The sequence below is a fragment of the Pan troglodytes genome, chromosome 7 (assembly GCF_028858775.2).
Source record: "Pan troglodytes isolate AG18354 chromosome 7, NHGRI_mPanTro3-v2.0_pri, whole genome shotgun sequence".
NCBI lineage: Eukaryota > Metazoa > Chordata > Mammalia > Primates > Hominidae > Pan > Pan troglodytes.
Genome location: NC_072405.2, coordinates 110866252 through 110888337, shown reverse-complemented (window position 1 = coordinate 110888337; position 22086 = coordinate 110866252). Strand labels below are relative to the sequence as shown.

General features: G+C 42.3%; 1 protein-coding gene across 1 annotated transcript in view; it reads left to right on the top strand.

Annotated features, from left to right (window-relative positions):
* SNX31 (sorting nexin 31) overlaps positions 1 to 22086 on the top strand; it is an 83205-nt gene that overhangs the window by 5012 nt on the left and 56107 nt on the right. The window contains exons 3-4 of the mRNA XM_016959732.4: positions 8563 to 8677; positions 14188 to 14252. Of these exons, the coding sequence (XP_016815221.1) occupies positions 8563 to 8677; positions 14188 to 14252 (180 nt within the window). The remainder of the gene's footprint in view (positions 1 to 8562; positions 8678 to 14187; positions 14253 to 22086) is intronic.

The window sequence follows — 22086 nt, the reverse complement described above, 5'->3', positions numbered from 1 at the left end:
CAGTCCTGTCCCCAGTGAGGCTCCCTCGGGCTCTGGCAGCTTTTTGACCCTCTGCTGCTCAGTGCTGCTCATCTTCCTGCCGTGTGAACTGGCTGGCCCCACCTTTTTCTGTGCCTTTAGATAAACAAAACCAGTTTGATTTATGCCCCTGCTCTTGCTGGCACCACCCTGCCCAAATAGATTTAAAGAAATCTGTGAGGGAAACATTTAATCAGCTCATTTCGACCAAGTTACAGATGAGGCCATCCTGTGTAAGTGATATGGGGCTCTGTGAACAGTGATATGGGGCTCTGTGAACAGTGATATGGGGCTCTGTTTCTTTGCACTCTGCCAGCATCAGACATGGCAATGGGGACAAGTTGGGAAAGCTTGCAAAGGACCCGTCAGTAGGAGGGGAGGGCTGTGCAGCCTGTATGCGCTGGTTCAGTTGTCCTCCCTGCCAAGTGCTGACCCAACTTGGCTGCTTCCCCTCTGACCTAACCTGATCTCCTCTTTCCCTACCCATACCTCCTGTTCCTATCAGGCTGGCCCACACTTTGTCTCTGCCTGGCTCACTTCTTCTGCCTGGGATGACTCCTGGTTTTAGTCTATCTGTCAAGGGAGCAATCGTTTCTCAAAGCCCACCTCAGTCCCATCTCCTCCAGGAAGCCCTCCTTGATTGCATGAGATGCCTTTCTCTGATTGCTGTGCCGCTTCATGTTTCAACCTTATCATGCTCCTTCCTCTTTTTGTGTTTATATTTTGTCTCCCCTGATTATTTATAAGCAAAACCCAAATATTTGAATGAAGGGACAGAATGAAGGCTTGTGGGTATGGAACACCCAGCATGGAATTCTGCCTTGGTAGTTGCTTAGCAGAGATTTGGTGGAAAAGGTGATGGTGATGATGATGACAGCAGTGAGAAGACTGAGTCCATCTTCTGCCAGTCATCAGCTTGGATGTCCTAGTTTTAAGTCACTTCATCTCCCTGAGTCTGGGGTTGCTCCTGCTCAAGGTTCATGGTGCTGAGGATCTGTCTACCTCGTAGTGCTGTTTTGAGGAACAAATGGGATAATATGCAAGCTCTAGGCCATGCTCTTAGGTGCTAGATGCCACCACCCAGACTCTGAGCTGTGGCCCTTTATCTGGTGAATTTGGGTTTTTAACTACAAGGGGACTTGGAGAGGTGGGATGAATGAGTCGACATTAGAAACAGACACCTTTTGTGTCTGTAATTCTACTTGTCCCAGGCCATCACCATTTTGGCATAGGTATAGGGGGGTGTGAATGCAGTAAGGTGGGGGAAGTAGGTGACATTTTCAACTGGCCTGTAAAGGCCTCTTCATGTTAAAAGGCAGAGCTGTACGAAGGGGTAGTTGGTACAGGAGATTGTTCTGGGATTTTTTTGTTTGTTTTTGTTTTGTTTTGTTTTGTTTTTTTGAGACGGAGTCACGCTCTTTCACCTAAGCTGCAGTGAGGTGGTGCGATCTCAGCTCACTGCAACCTCCACCCCCTCCAAGTTCAAGTGATTCTCCTGCCTCAGCCTCCCGGGTACCTGGGATTACAGGTGCCTGCCACCACACCTGGCTAATTTTTGTATTTTTAGTAGAGAGGGGGTTTTGCCATGTTGGCCAGGCTGGTCTTGAACTCCTGACCTCAGGTGATCTGCCTGCCTCAGCCTCCCAAAGTGCTAGGATTACAGGCATGAGCCATCGCGCCCGCCCTGTTCTGGGGTTTATGAAAATATTTGTCAGATCACAGTCTTAAAAAAACCCCACAATACCCCAAACAAACAAAAACACCACATAATAAAAGAGCAGAACAGATATGTTTTCCTTTTGATCTCTTTAAACTGTTTTTTGAAAGACAGGCAGGGCTGAACTGTAGTACCAGATACTTCTCAGTACACTGGTGGTTTTGATAGCTCAACTGTGTACTGAGACCCATGGAAAAGGTCCTCTTTTGGTGGAGTTGAATTTGGATTTGATTGTTGACTTTTGGCACATTTAACTACTCAGTTTCCTTTATGTTCATTGTCGCCCTTAGATCAGTATCCGAGAAGGGAGGAGAAAGATTCCTTGACAAGTCAGCTCAGGTTGTAAAAACCTGCTGGGAAGGTTTCTGCTCTGTGATAGGTATTAGAACCTTAATCCTTGTTGATTTTTCCCCAGATCTTGGCCTCAGGGCTTCCCCAAGATACTGTCTTGCAGATGGTTAACTCAGGCAGCCCTGTTGATTCAAGGCTGCTGTGATTAGAACTGATTCGGGAACATCTGCGACATTTACGAACACATGCCAGTGAAGACAATGGCCTTTTAAAGATCACTTAATCAGTTAGCCAAGAAATAATTGCATGCAAAGAAGTCAAATTTTTGCTTCTATTTAATGGAATTAGCAGAGATGGGTGCATCAATCCCAGGTTGTTTCAGCAGCCCTGCCTGGGATAATGCTCCAACTGGGATGCCTTTTGACAGTCTCTGGAAGGGCAGAAAAATTTCCTTGAGTTTAAAAGAAACAGAATTGTCTTTATAATATTTTGTTTGTTTGTTTGTTTGTTTATTTGAGATGGAGTCTCGCTCTGTCGCCCAGGCTGGAGTGCAGTGGCGCGAGCTCGGCTCACTGCAAGCTCCGCCTCCCGGGTTCACGCCATTCTCCTGCCTCAGCCTCCCGAGTAGCTGGGACTACAGGCGCCCGCCACCAAGCCCGGATAATTTTTTTGTATTTTTAGTAGAGACGAGGTTTCACCGCGTTAGCCAAGATGGTCTCGATCTCCTGACCTCGTGATCCGCCCGCCTCGGCCTCCCAAAGTGCTGGGATTACAGGCGTGAGCCACCACGCCCGGCCTATAATATTTTATACTAGGTTTAATCGTACTCTAGCCTGGGCCACAGGAGTGAGACCCTGTCTCAAAAAAAAAAAAATTATACTAGGTTTAGATGAGAGATTGCAAACTTAAATGGCTACAGGCAAGTACCATATATATATATATATATATATATATATATATATATATGCGTGTGTGCATGTGTGTGTGTGTGTATATATATATATTTTTTTTTGAGACAAGGTCTCACTCCAGTGGCCCAGGCTGGAGCGCAGTGGTGTGATCTTGGCTCACTGTTGCCTTAGCCTTGAAGTCTCCAGCTCAGGTTATTCTCCCACCTCAACTTCCTGAGTAGCTGGGACTACAGGCACATGCTACCACACTTGGCTTAATTTTTTGTATATTTAGTAGAGACAACATCTTGCCATGTTACCTAGGCTGGTCTTAAACTCATGGACTCAAGCAATCTGCCCACCTAGGCCTCCCAAAGTGTTGAGATGACAGGCGTGAGCCACCGCAGCCAACTGGCGGGTACTTTAAATGAGAGATGAGGATCAGGTGAACAACAGTGGAGAGTGGTGGGAATGGTTTAGGTCCCCTCACCAGACAGTTGCCTGAGTGTGAACCCATTGATTCCAGATCTCAGTTTTCCAGAGAGCCAGAACATCAGTTTTTTTTAAAATAAACTTTATTTTTAGAAACAGTTTTAGTTTTCAGAAAAGATAGGACAGAGGGTTTCCATATAATCCACAGTTTCCTCTATTATTAAGGTTTTATATTAATATGGTGCATTCATTACAATTAACAAATCAGTATGGATACATTCTTATTAACTACAATCTATAACTTTTCAGACCTCCTTAGTGTTTACCTAATGTCCTATTTCTCTTCCAGGACCCTGGCCAGTGTACCACATTACATTGAGTTGTTAGGTCTCCTTAAGTTCCTCTTGACTGTAACAGTTTCTTAGATTTTCCTTATGTTTAATGACCTTGATAATTGTAAGGAGTACTTGTCAGATATTTTGTAGAATATCCTTCCTGGAATTTGTCTTATATTTTTCACATAATTAGATGGGGGTTATGGGTTGGGGGGATGAAGACCCCAGAGGTAAAGTGCCGCTCTAATCACATCGTATCAAGAGTACCTACTATCATCTGACTTACACTCTTGATGTTGGTCTTCATCACCTGGGTGAGGTAGTATTTGTCAGTTTTCTCAACTGTAAAGTTACTCTTTTGTCCTCTCTTTCCATAGTATCCTCTTTGGAAGGAAGTCACTACATGCAGCCCACACTGAGAGTGGGGATTTATGCTCCCCCTTTTTGAGGAGTATCTATAGAAATTATCTGATATGGCTGGGCGCGGTGGCTCACGCCTGTAATCCCAACATTTTGGGAGGCCAAGGTGGGTGGATCACCTGAGGTCAGGAGTTTGAGACCAGCCTGACCAACATGGAGAAACCCCGTCTCTACTAAAAATACAAAATTAGCCAGGCATAGTGGCACATGCCTGTAATCCCAGCTACTCGGGAGGCAAGGCAGGAGAATTACTCGAACCCAGGAGGCAGAGGTTGCAGTGAGCCAAGATGGCGCCATTGCACTCCAGCCTGGGCAACAAGAGCAAGACTCTGTCTCCAAAGAAAAGAAAAGAAATTATCTGATGTTCTTCTGCACAAGAGATTTGTCTAGTCGCTCCTATTTATTTAAAACAAGTCTGTAAGGACTCATGGATATTCACTTTATACTTTGGGTCATATTTCACTACTACTTGGTTGGTCAAATTGTTCCATCTTGGCCCATGGAAGCTCTTTCATTTTGCTCCTTGTCTCTGACATACTCCCATTCCTGATTTGTTTTTTTCATTTGTTTTGAATGTTTCCTTACTTTCTGGAGCTACAAGGTACTCCAGGCCCATCTTATATATTTCCTGCCTCAGTCCTAGAAATCAGCCATTTCTCCATAGATCCTTGGTTGCACTGATTGTAGAATGGTATTGGAAACTAAGATCTGGGCACTAGATATGTTCATTGTTACTGGAGTGTTGTTGCATCTAGGTCCTCTCAGCTGACAGAGCAAGGAAATATATGTGTGTATACAAACCCATGTATACAGACACATGAATAAATATTTCTATATGTAATCATCTATATTAAACTAAACATGTGGTCATACTAATATATTCAACTCTAGTGCATTACCACATGGATCATTCTAGCCTCTTCCCCTTATGTGTAAACTGCCACTACAACAGTTGGAAACCTGACTCCCACTACCTGCCATTCATTTACTTGTTTGATTCCGTATACACATGTGGCAGTATAGTGCTGTTAACCTACACTCCTGTGGAAAACAACTTTATCAGCCAGAGTCCAATGCCTGTGTACAGTTAGTTTCTTTGCCTTTAGTTTACAGACTCCACTCATTTTCAAAGTGACTTAGGTCAGCACTTTTTTTCTCACCACGTTCAGTGAGTTGGTTTCATACATTTGTAATATAGTTTTATCACATTCTACATTCCATCCTCGGATTCCCCAAACCTCCTAAATTATTTCTAAAAATATTTGCAAACATGAAGCTTCTGTTGTAAAGTTCAGAAAACATGAAGTTCTGTTGTAATTTTGACTAATGCATAGTGTCATGCATCCACAATTCTAGTTTCACATAGACTAGTTTTATTGCCCTAAAAAACTCCATGTGTTTCAGCTATTCCGTACCTCCCTGCCCCAAAACTTTGTGGCTGTTGATCTTTTTATAAAGTCTCTATACTTTTGGCTTTTCCAGAAAGTCATATAATTGAAATCAGATAGTATATAGCTTTTCCAGACTGACTCCTGTCGCTTAGCAATATTTATTTACGTTTCATTCATGTCTTTTGTGTTTTGATAGCTTATTTCATTTTATTTCTGAATAACACATTTCATTGTATGGATATATCACAGTTTGCTTATCCATTCACAGACTGAAGGACATCTTTGTTGTTTAAATTTTGGGGGTTATGAATTAAGTTGCCATAAACATTTTGTATGGACAGTTTTCAAATCAGTTGGGTATTTATCGCTGGATTATAGAGTGAGACTATGTTTAGCTTTGTAAGAAATTGCCAAACTGTCTTTCAAAGTGGTTGTAATATTCTGTTTTCTCTTCAAGATACAAGTTTTTAAAATTTTAAGTCACACAAATAACTGCTGGTACCAAATTCCAGTTATCTAAAAATCAAACAACCAACCACCAAAAAAATGCATCAGGGAAGTGTGTTTTGCCCACGGGCAGGCAGTTAATAACCATTCCAGATGTTAGACCAATGTTTCCCAATAGAACTTTTGTGCTGATGGAAATGCTGTATATCTGCTTTGCCCAACTCAGTAGCAAATTACAGTATTTCAAGTGGCTATTAAGCATTTGAAATGTGGCTAGCAAGACTGAAGATTGAATTTTAAAATTTCAAATTATTTTAATTATGTTTAAATTTACTCACAGGTGGCTAATGCCAACCATATTAGATGGCACAGTTCTAGGTCATTGTAAGAATTTTGGGTTTACTTGAGTGAGATGAGAAGTTGAGGATGATTTTGAGAAAGGCAGTGGAATGATCTGACTTACTTTTCTTATTTTAAGAAATGATAAAGTCTTGCTCTGTTGCCCAGGCTGGAGGGCAGTGGCTAGCCTTGAACTCCTGGGCTCAAGCAACCCTCCTGCCTCAGCCTCCCAAGTAGCTGGGACTACAGGTGTGCATGACTGCACCTGGCTGACTTACATTTTTAAAGTATCACTTTAGGCTGGGTGCAGTGGCTCACACCTGTAATCCCAGCACTTTGGGAGGCCGAGGCAGCCAGATCACCTGAGGTCAGGAGTTTGAGACCAGCCTGGCCAACATGGCGAAACCCCGTCTCTACTAAAAATACAAGAATTAGCTGGGCGTGGTGGCACACACCTGTAGTCCCAGCTACTCAGGAGGCTGAGGCAGGAGAATCGCTTGAACCCAGGAGGTGGAGGTTGCAGTGAGCCAAGATCATGCCACTGCACTCCAGCCTGGGCGACAGAGCGAGACTCTGTCTCAAAAAGATAAAATAAAATAAAAATAAAGTATCGCTTTAGATGCTGTGTTAGGAATAGACTGAAGGAGTCACAGGTAGAAGCAGAGAGACTTGTTGGAAGGCTATTGCAATAATCTAGAAAAGAGATGATAGTGGCTTGGACCAGGGTGATGGTAGTGGGCATGGAGAGAAGTCATGAGATTCTTGACTTTTCTGAAGTTAGGGCCTGTCTATGCAAGGTAAATATTTGTCAGATACTCACTGTATTTGTGACAAAGGCCATGGAATTAAAAAATCTTGCTGTTTGCAGCCTCATTTTTCTTATTCCATCTTTCATTTTCTTTAAGCCACTGAGTATGGTAATAGTAAGATTTCAGCCCTCCTGCTCTAGAGGTACCATGTCAAAACCTGATTGGGTTTCTGAGTGGTTTCCTTTCTCTTATTTTCAGGAGAATGAATCTGTGCCTTACCTTCAAGCTGCCACTACAAGTGTAGGGCTGGAATAAAGATGCACATTTTTAGTTCTTAATTTTAAAATTATTTTTTATGCATCCACTTTTTAGGTTCCATAAAAATAATTACTGCCATGGTCATGGGTCATATATGAGTAAGTGGGAGAGAAGGGCCTGGCTGGTTTCTACTTGGGATCATATGTCAGCCTTATTGGAATTCTGTAACCAGCACTGGTCCAATAGAAATATAATGTGAGTCACCCGGCCGGGTGTGGTGGCTCACGCCTGTAATCCCAGCACTGTGGGAGGCAGAGGCAGGTGGATCACCTAAGGTCAGGAGTTTGAGACCAGCCTGGCCAACGTGGAGAAACACTATCTCTACTAAAAATACAAAATTAGCCTGGCCTGGTGGCAAATGTCTGTAACCCCAGCTACTCGGGAGGCTGAGGCAGGAGAATTGCTCGAACCCAGGAGGCGGAGGTTGCAGTGAGCCAAGATTGAGCCATTGCACTCCAGCCTGGGCAACAAGAGTGAAACTCCGTCTCAAAAAAGAAAGAAAGAAAGAAAGAAATATGAGTCACCTATGTAATTTAAAATTTTCTGATAGGCACATTAAAAAGAGTAAAAGGAAACAGATGGAATTAATTTTAATAATATATTTTATTTAATTCAGTATATCCAAAATATTATCATTTCAACATGTAATCAATATAAAAAATTATCAGCGAGATATTTTACATTCTCTTTTCTTTAAAATTTGGAATGTATTTTACACCTACAACACATCTCAATCCAAACTAGCGACGTTCAAGTGCTCATTCGCAACAGGTGACTGGTGGCTACCGCATTAGGTGACACAGCTGTAAGCATTTGTCAAGTTCAGATTTGGTGGCGGTAGGGTTGAGGAATTTAATTCCCATTGTAATTGATATCACAGACACTATTGTGGAATGAATCAAGATAATATTGTATGATGTGAGCAGTGGCTAGTCTTGTAAAACAAATGAAAAATAAAAATACATCTCAGCTCTACCAAACTTAGACTGGAGCTGTCGGTCTGTGATATGTCTAGTAATGTCTCCAGAATATATACTGAAATAAATTCCTCCTTAAGAAAATCAGATTGTCCTCTTTTCCCCCTTTGGGCCACCAGGAAAGCTTAATTTGAAATAAAGTGCTGGGATGGGACTTGCCCTAAAGGAGGCTTTAGTAATCTCATCAACCCTGAACTGGCAGCTCACCTGCCTTAACTGTGTTTCCTGGATCTTTCAGCTAAGGCGGGTCTTTGGAAATTGCCTGCCACCCTTCCCACCAAAGTACTATCTGGCAATGACCACAGCTATGGCTGATGAGAGGAGGGACCAACTGGAACAATATTTGCAAAATGGTATGTATTTGCAGGGTTTTTTAAAAAACAGATTTATTGCAATGTAAGCTATATGCCACAAAATTCACCTGCTAAAGTGTACAATTCTTTTACAATATATTTATGTAATTAATTGTGCGACCATTACCATAATCTAATTTTAGAATATTGTCACTACCCCCAAAAGAAACCTCATACCCACTGGCAATCACTTCCTCTTTCCCTCCCCCACCACGCCCTGGCAACTACCACTATAATTTTTATCTCTAAAGATTTGCCTATTCTGGACGTTTCATATATAAGGGATTATATAATATGTGTTCTTTGTATTTGGTTTTAAAAATACCTTTTTTTTTTTTTTTAAGAGATGAAGTCTGGCTGGGCATGGTGGCTCACACCTGTAATCTCAGCACTTTGGGAAGCTGAGGCAGGAGGATCACTTGAGGCCAGGAGTTCAAGACCAGCCTGAGCAACATAGAGAGATCCTGTCTCTAAACAAAATTTTAAAAATTAGCCAGGTATGATGGTGCATGCCTATAATCCCAGCTACTCAGGAAGCTGAGGCGGGAGGACAGCTTGAGCACAGGAAGCTGGGGCTGCAGTGAGCTGTGATTGCACCACCGTACTCCAGCCTGGGTGACACAGCAAGACAGTGACTCTAAAAAAGATAAAAATAAATAAATAAATAAAAGAGATGAGGTCTCACTATGTTGCCCAGGCTGTTCTCAAATTTCTGGGCTCAAGTGATCCTCCCGCCTCAGCTTCCTACAGTGTTAGAATTACAGGTATGAGCCACCACACCCAGCCTAAATGTCTCAGCAGTTATATGTTTGCTGATTTTATTTTTTGAGACAGGATCTTTCCCTGTTGACGAGGCTGGAGTACAGTGGCACAATCATGGCTAACTATAGCCTTGGTCTCCTGGGGGTCAAGCAATCCTCCCACCACAGCTTCCTGAGAAGCTGGGACTATATGTGCAACGCACCATGCATGGCCAATTAAAAAAAATTTTTTTTTATAGAGGTGGGGTCTCACTATATTGCCCAGGCTGGTCTCAAACTCCTGGCCTCAAGCAATCCTCCCATGTCAGCCTCCCAAAGTGCTGGGATTATAGATATGAGCCACTGCACCCAATATTTAATTTTTTTTTTTTTTTTTTTTTTTTTTTTTTTTTAAGACAGAGTCTCACTCTGTCGCCCAGGCTGGAGTGCAGTGGTGTGACCTTGGCTCACTGCAACCTCTGCCTACCAGGTTCAAGCGATTCTCCTGCCTCAGCCTCTCTAGTAGCTGGGATTACAGGTGCTTGCCACCATGCTCAGCTAATTTTTGTATTTTTTTAGTAGAGATGGGGTTTCACCATGTTGGCCAGGCTGGTCTTGAGCTCCTGATCTCAAATGATCTGCCCACTTCAGCTTCCCAAAGTACTGGGATTACAAGGGTGAGCCACCATGCCTGGACTACTTTATGTTTAGAGTCACACTTGGGTGCTGTATTTTGGCTTTGAGTGGGAGGTTAAAAAAAAGTTTCTGGATTAGGAATGAACAAAAGGATGAGATGAACCACTTACAGGAAAGCTCTTGAGAGATATCAGAGGTCTTTATTAGCAGTGCCAGAGCTTGTGCCTCCATGTTAGTACTTACCAGGAAGCCATGCTAAGGCACCAAGGACATTCAGCTGTGTCCCCTGTGAGGCTTACAGTACAACAGCTTGCCCTTCGCCTGGGTCCTAGAAATGCTGTGTACAGCAAAACTGTTGTTGGCAAGATTAGGCTCTCACGAAAAAGAGGATGTTGAGGGGAAATGGCAAAACTGGCACTTAAAGACATAAAGTTTTTAAAATTGGAAAAGTGTATACACATAATATTTTTTAAAACATAAACTACCTAAAAGAATATACAATGAAAGGTAAGTTCCCTTTCCACACCAGGCTGTTTGTATATTCCCTAGCAGCAATTTGCGTGTATATAGATCCCTTTTTGCTCAACACAAATTGAACTTTACTATACATACTTTTCTGTAGCTGATTTTCAGAGCTTTTTATTCTGAAAGTTTGGTTTACAGAAAAGTTGCAAACATAATGCTAAGCATTTCTGTATACGCCACCCGGATTTCCCAGATGTTTACATTTTACATTTGTCTTATCATTCTTTTTTCCTTGTGTGTGTATGTGTGTATATGAATCTCTCTATATCTTTTTTTTAGACTCACTTGAATGTTACACACCTCAGCCATCTTATTTTAAGATACTTTGTGACTTTGGGAGGCTGAGGTGGGCAGATCATCTGAGGCCAGGAGTTCAAGACCAGCCCGGCCTACATGGCAAAACCCCGTCTCTACTAAACATACAAAAAATTAGCTGACCATGGTGGCACGTGCCTGCAATCGCAGCAAATTGGGAGGCTAAGGCAGGAGAATCGCTTGAACCCGGGAGGAGGAGGCTGCAGTGAGCCAAGATCACACCATTGCACTCCAGCCTGGGCAGTGAGAGTGAAACTCCATCTCAAAAAAATAAAAAATAAATAAAATACTTTGTGTATTTCCTAAGATCACAGAGACTGTCTTATAGAACCACAGTATAGTTAGCAAAATCAGGAAACAACATTGATACAATAATGTTCAATATATCAAAACCAGGAAACAACATTGATACAATAATTTATCTAGAGACCTTATTCAAACTTCACCAACAATTAGGCTCGGCATGGTAGCTCATGCCTGCAATTCCAGCACTTTGGGAGGTTAAGGCAGGAGGATCCCTTGAGCCCAGGAGTTCAAGGCCAGCCTGGGCAATATAACAAGACCCCATCTGTACCCAAAAATAAAAAATAAATAAAAATTAGCTGGGTGTAGTGGTACGTGCCTGCACCTACTTGGAAGGCTGAGGTGGGAGGATTGCTTGAGCCCAGGAGTTTCAGGCTGCAGTAAGCTCTGATCTTGCCACTGCACTCCATGCTGGGCAACAGAGAAAGACCCTGTCTCAAAAAATAAAATAAAGTCAGCAAACATAAAACTGCTGAGACATTTAGGCTGGGCGTGGTGGCTCACACCTGTAATCCCAACACTTTGGGAAGCTGAGGCAAGAGGATCACTTGAGCCCAGGAATTTGAGACCAACCTAAGCAATATAGATCTCTTTATTTTTTTTAGAGTCAGTGTCTTGCTGTGTCACCCAGGCTGGAGTGCAGTGCTGCAATCACAGCTCACTGCAGTCTCGACCTCCTGAGCTCTGATTTGAGCAACTGCACTAGAGCTTGGGTGACAGATGGAGACCCTGTATCTAAAAATAAATAAATAAAACATCGCCAACTATTATACTAATGTCCTTTGTAGCTCAAGAAAAAAGGTTTTTCTCCTGTATGTTGACTTTTTTCTCTTAAAAAATATATATCTTAGAAGTCATTCTACATCAGCAGTCATAGATTTATCTCATTATTTTTCATGGCTGCAAATTTTTCTTAAACATAGTAAGTAAAAATTCTAGAAGCCATCTATTTCCCATTAATTTTTTTTTTTGTCATGGGACCATACTTCTTTTGAGACCTGCTGAATGAGCTCTTTCAAAGTTCAAGTTCAAAATGTAATATCTTTTGAATTTTCACTCTCCCTTAGTTTGTTTTCTCGTGTCTTAGCAAAATGTTCCTTTAATACCTGGCCTTTTCACAGATGATCACCGTGCTTGAGGGTTCACTTTTCCAGGCCTGGTCTTTATTCATATTATCAGGATGACCTGTGTACCGTCTTTGACAAGGTCCAGTAGGAAGACAGTACAGCTTAGCCTCATGACTCAGAGCACAGGTTCTCGAATCAGACCCAGTGTCAAACCCCACTTTAGCTCCTCACCAGCTGTGTGACCTTGGGCAAGATACCTACCTTCTCTGAGCCTCAGTTTCTTTATCCGTGAAATAGAAATAATATTTACCTCCGAGTTTGTCATGAAGATTAGATAAGCTAAAATATACAAAGTTTTTAGCCTAGTACTGGTGCTTAATAGTCACGCAGTAAATACCAGTTGGGTGAATACCTTTTTCAGCAGCTTTCCTCATTCCCAAGAATTTATGCTAATAAATATAGTTATTAGTAGTTTGACTATATGCCCCATTGCAGAAAATAATGCAAGGGCTTCCCCTCCTCCACTCCGGGAATTACCCCTCAGAAAAGACAGAATGCTTTTTATAAATAGTTTCTCATGTTGCAGGGACTTTCTCTCTTCGTTTATTTTGGAAAACATGATGTCTTTTGGGAAAGGCACAGCCTGCAATGAAGTCAGTGATAGTTTTGAATGCTGGTAGAGGATGTTTGATAAAATTAGTAAAACAGGCCGGGTGTGGTGGCGCACTCCTGTAATCCCAGCAACTTGAGAGACTGAGGCAGGAGAATTGCTTGAACCTGGGAGGTGGAGGTTGCAGTGAGGTGAAATCACGCCATTGCACCCCAGCCTGGGTGACAGAGCAAGACTCCATCTCAAAAAAAAAAAAAAAAAAAAAAAAGTAAAACAGCAATGAAAACGGAAGGAAGAAAGAAATTTGGCAGCATTTAGTAAGTATGTAAGTGTAGCTGAAGCGCAGGATATAGGAGAGGATCTGTGGCAAGTGGGGGTGAACCAGGAGGAACCAGGCTGGGCCATACCTTGTGGGTTTGCAGTTCTCATGGGGGTGTGTCTGCCCCATCTGCTCTGCCCATATCTCCTGGCTATTTGTGTCAGGAGCTTTAAAACTAAGGGTAAAAATATTTTTGTTAAGTATAGAAGAATGAAATATTTTAAATCTCTCTGACTGCCTTATCATTGCTTTTTTTTGGTAACATCTTGAGAACTCCTATCATTCAAAGGGGTGCTCTCGGCCGGGTGCTGTGGCTCACACCTGTAATCCCAGCATTTTGGGAGGCCAAGGCAGGCAGATCACCTGAGGTTGGGCATTTGAGACCAGCCTGGCCAACATGGTGAAACCCCATCTCTACTAAAAATACAAAAATTAGCCGGGCATGGTGGTGGGTGCCTGTAATCCCAGCTACTTCGGAGGCTGAGGCAAGAGAATCGCCTTAACCCAGGAGACGGACATTGCAGTGAGCCGAGCTCACGCCACTACACTCCAGCCTGGGCGACTGGGCGAGACTCCAAAGAGGTGCTCTCAGTTGATGTTTCTTGGTTGAATTAAATTTTCAAATTACCCTGTGTCTTGCTAGGCTGGGAGTCTAGATGCAGGTTTTAAGATCTTTCTGATTCTTCATATAAACTTCATTGTCATCCTGGTAGGGCAGCAAAATGGATGTTCAGTAGTATGGGTATGTATAAATAAAGTGAGATGCCTGGGAACACTGTCACCCTGGATGGGTGTCATGGGTTCCTGTTGTTAAGGCTGCCTATAGGAGGCAAGCTTTGGGGGTTTTCCTGTATTTGAGAGGTTTCAACATTTATCACTTCAGGGAGGAGACAGAGCACTGGCAAGGCATGGAGGGATCTCTGGAGGACATAGCAATTAATAGGCAAGGCCCAGCCCAGCCCATGCTAACCTGGCTCACCGTCCATGTTTTTCAGTAACCATGGACCCAAACGTGTTGAGAAGTGATGTCTTCGTTGAGTTTTTAAAACTGGCGCAGCTGGTAAGCTTGCTCTTCTTTAATGGGGCCATCATTCCTCTGCAAGACACTCTTCATGAACCAAGTGTGCAGGTACACACACATGTGTGCACTGGTCACAGCCCCACAGAGCCTGGACTTGGACAAAATATATTCATTTCAAGTCAATTGGGGGATGGTTCCTATTTTGTTCTTTTGGAGGTTTAGATTTTAGATGGAAAATGAAGTGTGTCACTTGACCTTTGGCTCATTTTATTAAGTAGATCCCTTTTTCTGTAGCCTAAGAATCATACATCTCAAAACAGGACATGAAGAAGAGGACCTTCGAGTACAGTACAAGAACTGCAGCCTTTATCATTAAGGGTTCCCATAACATGTCTGTGACCCTGCTTCTGTAGCTGAGATTTCCAAATGGGCCACAGTGAAGACATCAGGAAAGCAGGCCATGCTGGCTATTCCTTGTATATTCTCTACTCCTACCTTTATTGTAAATGAATCATGGAGAAAATTCAACATGAACAGAATGACATACGGCAACTCCCTTTCCTTTGTTGGTCTAAAGAGTCATGGGTCACTTGCTCCCTAGGCTGAAACTGCTAAGTACGTTTGTTTAGCACAACACTCATTCTAATGACACGTAAGGAAACATTGTTATGCCTGTATGTATGAGCTTGGCTGGAAAAGCTCTGAAAGAATTTAAGTTCCGCAGTAATATGATACTAGTTAACTGGATCCTTAGCCAGGGGAGGAATGATCAGATCTGCAAAAACGAGAACACATTTCATTCATTCATTTACTCATTTATAAAATAAAATCCCATTGGGTTCTCAGAACAAATCTCATGTAAACAGGGGTTCAAATGTGTTGGAATATTTACTGGCCCGGTCAACCTGGGAAATGGCCCTAGAGCCTTCTGTTCTGTAGTGGTTCATATTTTCACAATTGCTTGATGGTTTATATATACACACACTTTCCTATTCTTTGAAAAGTTTGCTGTGGAAGTGGTGATGATAGTAAAATTCAAATAGCCAAGTGTATACAATCAAAAGTAACTTTTCTTCCCTTATGATCCCCCTCCTCAGTGACAACTGTTGTTTATAGTCTAATAGTTTATAGTGCTCTTTTGCTACACATTTCTGCACATATATAAGCATGCATATATATACATATATACGTACATGCACACATATATACATATATACGTACATGCACACATATATATACACATATGTGCACACACACAACCATGTGTCACTTAAAAATGTGGATTCGTTCTGATAAATGCATCATTAGGCGATTTTGTCATTGTGTGAACACCAGAGTGTACTTACACAAACCTAGATGGTAGAGCCTACGGCCCCTAGGCTACAAACCTGTATACTATGTTACTGTACTGCATACTGTAGACAATTGAAACACCTTGGTATTTGTGTATCTAAACATAGAAAAGGCACAGTAAAAATATGGTACTATCATTTTGTGGGACTACTGCCATATGTGCAGTTTGCTGTTGACCAAAATGTCATTAAGGGGTACATGACTCTACACACACACACACACACACACACACCCATTTTATTTTACAAACAAGCGCACACTCAACACATTTTTTCAACTTGCTTTTTTAAAAAAATTTTATTATTATTATACTTTAAGTTTTAGGGTACATGTGCACAATGTGCAGGTTTGTTACATATGTAGACATGTGCCATGTTGGTGTGCTGCACCCATTAACTCGTCATTTAGCATTAGGTATATCTCCTAATGCTATCCCTCCCCCTTCCCCCCACCCCACAACAGTCCCCAGTGTGTGATGTTCCCCTTCCTGTGTCCATGTGTTCTCATTGTTCAATTCCCACCCATGAGTGAGAACATGCGGTGTTTGTTTTTTTGTCCTTGCTATAGTTTGCTGAGAATGATGGTTTCCAGCTTCATCCGTGTCCCTACAAAGGATATGAACTCATCATTTTTTATGGCTGCATAGTATTCCATGGTGTAGTGCCACATTTTCTTAATCCAGTCTATCATTGTTGGACATTTGGGTTGGTTCCAAGTCTTTGCTATTATGAATAGTGCCGCAATAAACATATGTGTGTGTGTGTCTTTATAGCAGCATGATTTATAATCCTTTGGGTATATACCCAGTAATGGGATGGCTGGGTCAAATGATATTTCTAGTTCTAGATCCCTGAGGAATCGCCACACTGACTTCCACAATGGTTGAACTAGTTTACAGTCCCGCCAACAGTGTAAAAGTGTTCCTATTTTTCTACATCCCCTCCAGCACCTGCTGTTTCCTGACTTTTTAATGATCGCCATTCTAACTGGTGTGAGATGGTATCTCTTTGTGGTTTTGATTTGCATTTCTCTGATGGCCAGTGATGATGAGCATTTTTTCATGTGTTTTTTGGCTGCATAAATGTCTTCTTTTGAGAAGTGTCTGTTCATATCCTTTGCCCACTTTTTGATGGGGTTGTTTGTTTTTTTCTTGTAAATTTGTTTGAGTTCATTGTAGATTCTGGATATTAGCCCTTGCTTTTTAATGCCCGGTTGCTGTGGCTCACGTCTGTAATCCCAGCACTTTGGGAGGCTGAGGTGGGCGGATCACCTGAGGTCAGGAGTTTGAGACCAGCCTGGCCAATGTGGTAAAACCCCATCTCTACAAAAATAAAAATTTAGCCGGTCGTGGTGGTGCATGCCTGCAATCCCAGCTACTTGGGAGGCTGAGGCAGAATTGCTCGAACCCAGGAGGTGGAGGTTACAGTGAGCTGAGATCATGCCACTGCAATCCAGACTAGGTGACAGAGCAAGAATCTGTCTCGAAAAAAAAAATTTTTTTTAATTGACGTTGCTTTTTTAGACCTATGTCTTGCAGATCATTCTATATCTGCACATATAATCGTAAGTTGACTTTAGTTCAGTCGTCTTTTTGGGGTGCATTCTGGGTTTTGCTTTCCATCATTCATGGGATCATTCAATGTTGTTAAGCTTTGTTTTGTATATCTTTTTTTGTTTGTTTGTTTTTGAGACGGAGTTTTGCTCTTGTTGCCCAGGCTACAGTGCAATGGCATGATCTCGGTTCACCACAACTTCCACCTCCCAGTTTCAAGTGATTCTATTGCCTCAGCCTCCCAAGTAGCTGGGATTAAAGGCATGTGCCACCACGCCTGGCTAATTTTTGTATTTTTAGTAGAGACAGGATTTTACCATGTTGGTCAGGCTGGTCTTGAACTCCTGACCTTGTGATCTTCCCGCCTCGGCCTCCCAAAGTGCTGGGATTACAGACGTGAGCCACTGCGCCCAGCCAGTTTTGTGTATCTTATTTTCCTGATAATTTGAAAGGTTTTATACCTGATCTCAGTTCCTTAATATTTTGCCTTTGTGACTTCATACAAAAGCCTTATACCTCTAGCTGTGTTTTTCAGTGCCTCTTTTTATTTTTTCTAACACAATTTTCACTTTTGTAATGGCTTTATTTTCCTCTTCCATTTCTTCCGTGAACTTTACCAGCTCACTTTTATATCCTTTTGTTATCTTATTTCTTGAGGCTTTTATCTATTCTTTGAGGTCTTCATTCAGAAACACCTTCTTTTTATTAACACATCCATCATTTTCATCTGCTTAATGATGTAATTCTTTTGGTATATGTTATTTGCCTTTCATTGGTCATGTTTCTTTCCTCCTTTCTTGCAGGATTTTTGCATAGATCCCTTGCCAGTTGTCTTTAAGTCATCAATCAACTTTGAAACGGGCTGCTGTTGTGAGCTAGCTGTTTGCTGACACATAGTACTGGGGAGGGGGCCTGAGTTGAATTCATCGAATCTGTTGTATTTCCAGTTCTTGTTTCTTGTTTCTGAGCACTTTCTTATGAACATGCTACCCTAAGGCCTAATCAGGCTGTCTAGCAGCAAAGCTTTAAACCCCAGCTCCTCATATCATGATCTAGCCTTCTAAATATTTTGATTGACTCAGATCAGCAGCCCCCGACCTGGTCTAGGGGTTAAGAGTTCAGGCTAAGTAGTGAGATGGCCTCAGTTCAAATTTTGGCTGCCCTACTTTTGATTTATATGACTTGGGTCAATTTACTTAGGCTTTTTGTACCTCAGTTTCCCCATCTGTAAAATGGGGAGAAGAGCTCCTGTCTCTTGGGGTTGCTTTGAGGATTAAATTAACTGATACCCTTAAAGCATATCATCTGGCACAATGTTAACAGATATGAGGTAGTCACTACCTTCACCTCCTGGGTTCAAGCGATTCTCCTGTCTCAGCCTCCTGAGTTGCTGGGACTACAGGCGCATGCCACCACACCCAGCTAATTTTTGTATTTTAGTAGAGATGGGGTTTCTCCATGTTGGTCAGGCTGGTCTTGAACTCCTGACCTCTGGTGATCTACCCATCTCGGCCTCCCAAACTGCTGGGATTATAGGTGTGAGCTACCATGCCTGGCCAAGACATAGGTTTTAAAAAGCAAAATCTTAATGCCAGTCCCTTTTCTTTCCCCAGCCATGCTGAGAGATTGCTTTTTGCAAAGATGGAGTGTCTGTACATCTCTTCAGCATCCCCTGCCACTAGGTGGTGTCCAGTGGGGCCCGGAGTAGCGCTCTCAGACAGGCTGAGCACCATGTGATTAACTGCTTTGAGGCAGCTTATGCATTGCTTGAGTTCTGCAGCACTTTGAGACCTCTAATTCCCTCCTTCCTGACCAGGTTCAATTTTCACTGCACTTGGCAGCCCTTCTGAAAACCTCAGGCTCAGGGCTATTTGTAAGTTTCTTCAAGGATGCTATCCTTTTCATTGTTTTCTGTTTGCTTCTAAAGAGAGGGCAGGACAGAGGTAACAGTCGCTTCCCAGAACCTTAACACTTTTCAAAATATGTGCTCTTTTTGAGTTGAATTGAGTTGAATTTAACAACTGGAGAAATCTTTTAATTTTTCAAGGAGATCGGTGTGCTTTGTTGCTATTCTGCTCTGAGGCAGAGGAATGTCTAATAGCCATGGTGCGCATCCAAGACAATCCCTATGTGGACTCACCGGGCTCTAAACCTCCATCACATGCAATGATGGGCCACTGTCATTTCTCTACAAGGGAAATGGAAAACATTCTTAAGAATGTTCCTCTGCCTCAGAGCAGAATAGCAACAAAGCACGTATTTTAAAACGTTAAGGCAGCCCATGGTATTGGAGGATTTTGAGGTTTCTTTAAAATGAATGTATTTTTGTTAGTTTTCTAGTATGAATTGCATTTTTTCATTCCTGCTGCATTATAGATCAGTATGGCGGCTGGGCCAAACGTGGTGGCTCACACCTGTAATCCCAGAACTTTGGGGGGCTGAGGTGGGAGAATTACTTGAGGCCACGAGTTGAAGACCAGCCTGGGCAACATAGTGAGACTCTGTCTCTACAAAAAAATAATAATAAGAGATATTTAGATGGGGGTAGTGGCACGTGTCTATAGCCCCCGCTACTCTGGAGGCTGAGGCAGGAGGATTGCTTGAGCCCAGAGCTTTGAGGCTACGGTGAGCTATGATCAGCCCACTGTACTCCAGCCTGGGCAACAGAGCAAGACCCTGACTTAAAAAAAAAAAAAAAAGGATAGCAGCTCATTTAATGTTTTGTTTTTTTATACAAGCCAATTCTACCAGGTTGACTTTTCCCCCCAATTGGTTTTTGTATTGCTTTTACATTTCATTAATTTTGTGAATAATACATTAAAACATTCTAGTAAAATTCAAATATCACAAATAGAGCCAAATTGTTGTTTGATTTCCACTCTAAACTTGTTTGATCTGTTTTGTGCTTGCTTTGGTCTCATCACACCAAGATCTTTTGATGCCATCAATTCTCCTCTTTATTATATTGCTCTAAAATGTTTGTTTACTTACCAAAGCAAAATGTGCTTATAGTTAGAAAAATGAAATAGACATCATGGATGGAATAAAAGTTAAAAATCTAAAAATAGCAGTGAAATAGTGATTAAAAGGATTATAACACTCCCCTGTCCTCCAGAGGCAATGACTTTCAAATCTTACAGCTTTCTCTTCAGATATTTAAAAATATGGAGGTTAATTATATACATATATGACTATCTCTTATTCTTCGTTTTATTTTTTTCTAGACACAGGATCTCACTATGTTGCCCAGGACTCCATCTCCTGGGCTCAAGTGAGCCTTCCTCTTCAGCTTCCCCAGGAGCTGGGATTACAGGTATATGCCATAGCACCCAGCTATTATTCTTCAATTTTTAAACCCTATCCACTGACTGTGATGGATGTGAGGATTTCAGCTTTCTTGTGTCACTTCTTCTATTCTTCCCTTCTCCCCTAACTTTAATTTTAAAAAATTAAGTCCTGAGTCAACACCTTCCTCTTTCCTCCCCCCATCCCCCCACCTCCCCCCCAACTGGAGTTAAAACTGAATCACTTAAAAGAAAAAAATATGCTTAGTTGTCTCAAAACATATGACTAAACTCCTTCCGTACCTATAGCAGCCCTGAAGACAGAATTTTCCCCATAGTCAAGCACATCAGGTTCTTTCCCTTCGAGATGATCTACCCAAAGTCTCTGACTTTCTGTTGCTTTTGATGACAGAGACTTGAATAAGTTTGCCTGCTGGTGAGTAGGAGCCGGTAGAGAAGGAGAAGTGGAAGATGGGAGTGTGAAGGAGGGGCCTTGATTATCAGTGGCTCCAAGTCCTTCTGGAAGGAGAATTGCACAAGGTCTGGGATCAGGTGGAGGAAGGGCACCTTTTAAATTGAGTGTAGGACAAAGAAAGATAGAGCAAGGCTACAGGCAGGGTCCAAGGCTGGACAGTGAGTGGAAGCAGAGTAAGTTCTCATCTTGCTGTTTTCTCTGTGACTAATAGGAAGTGAGGTTAGCTGGTGGGAAGGAGGGAGGAGGAGAGTGTGGCTGGAGTCCTGGGGAAAGTGGATGAGGTTGAAGATGAATGTGAGTCAGAATTCCACTGGGTGAGGGAACTGTTTGGATTTCTGTTCTCCCCCAAATCCCATGTTGAATTGTAGTTCCCAGTGTTGGAGGTGGAGCCTGGCGGGAGGTGATTGGATCATGGGAGGTTTCTCATGAATGGTTCAGCACCCTCCCCTTGTTGCTGTTCTCATGATGATGAGTGAGTTCTCATGAGATCTGGTTGTTTAAAAGTGTGTGGCACCTCCACCCACCCTTGCTCCTGCTCCAGCCATGTAAGACATGCCTGCTTGCCCTTCACATTCCACCATGATTGTAAGCTTCCTGAGGCCTTCCCAGAAGCTGAGTAGATGCCAGCATCATGCTTCTGTACAGCTTGCAGAACTGTGAGCCAATTAAACCTCTTTTCTTTATAAAAATTACCGAGTCTCAGGTATTTCTTTATAGCAATGTGAAAACAGAGAAATACAAACCAGTAGGGTGTGATAGAAGGTGGAAGGAAGGTGAGTGCAGCTGCCAACTGATTTGTCCATCCTGGCCAATGGCAGTAGGTTGGGTGGCACTTTAACCTCTTGCCTCCCTTGATGTGCAGGTTCTCTACTGAGAGGAGGTTACCTCAGCCAAAACCAGTACTGCGACGTCAAAACAGAACATTGGAGGCTTTAGCCTTAATATTCTCTTCTTACATATCTGTAGGATAAGTATGCAGTCGTGGGCTAGAGAGGGAAGTTCATGTATCAACACTCCATTTTTAAATGCCCCCATTTAATTTATTTTTATTTATTTATTTATTTACTTATTTATTTTTTGAGAGGGAGTCTTGCTCTGTCACCCAGGCTGGAGTGCAGTCGTGCAATCTCAGTTCACTGCAACCTCCGCCTCCTGGGTTCAAGTGATTCTCCTGCCTCAGCCTCCCAAGTAGCTGAGACTACAGGCATG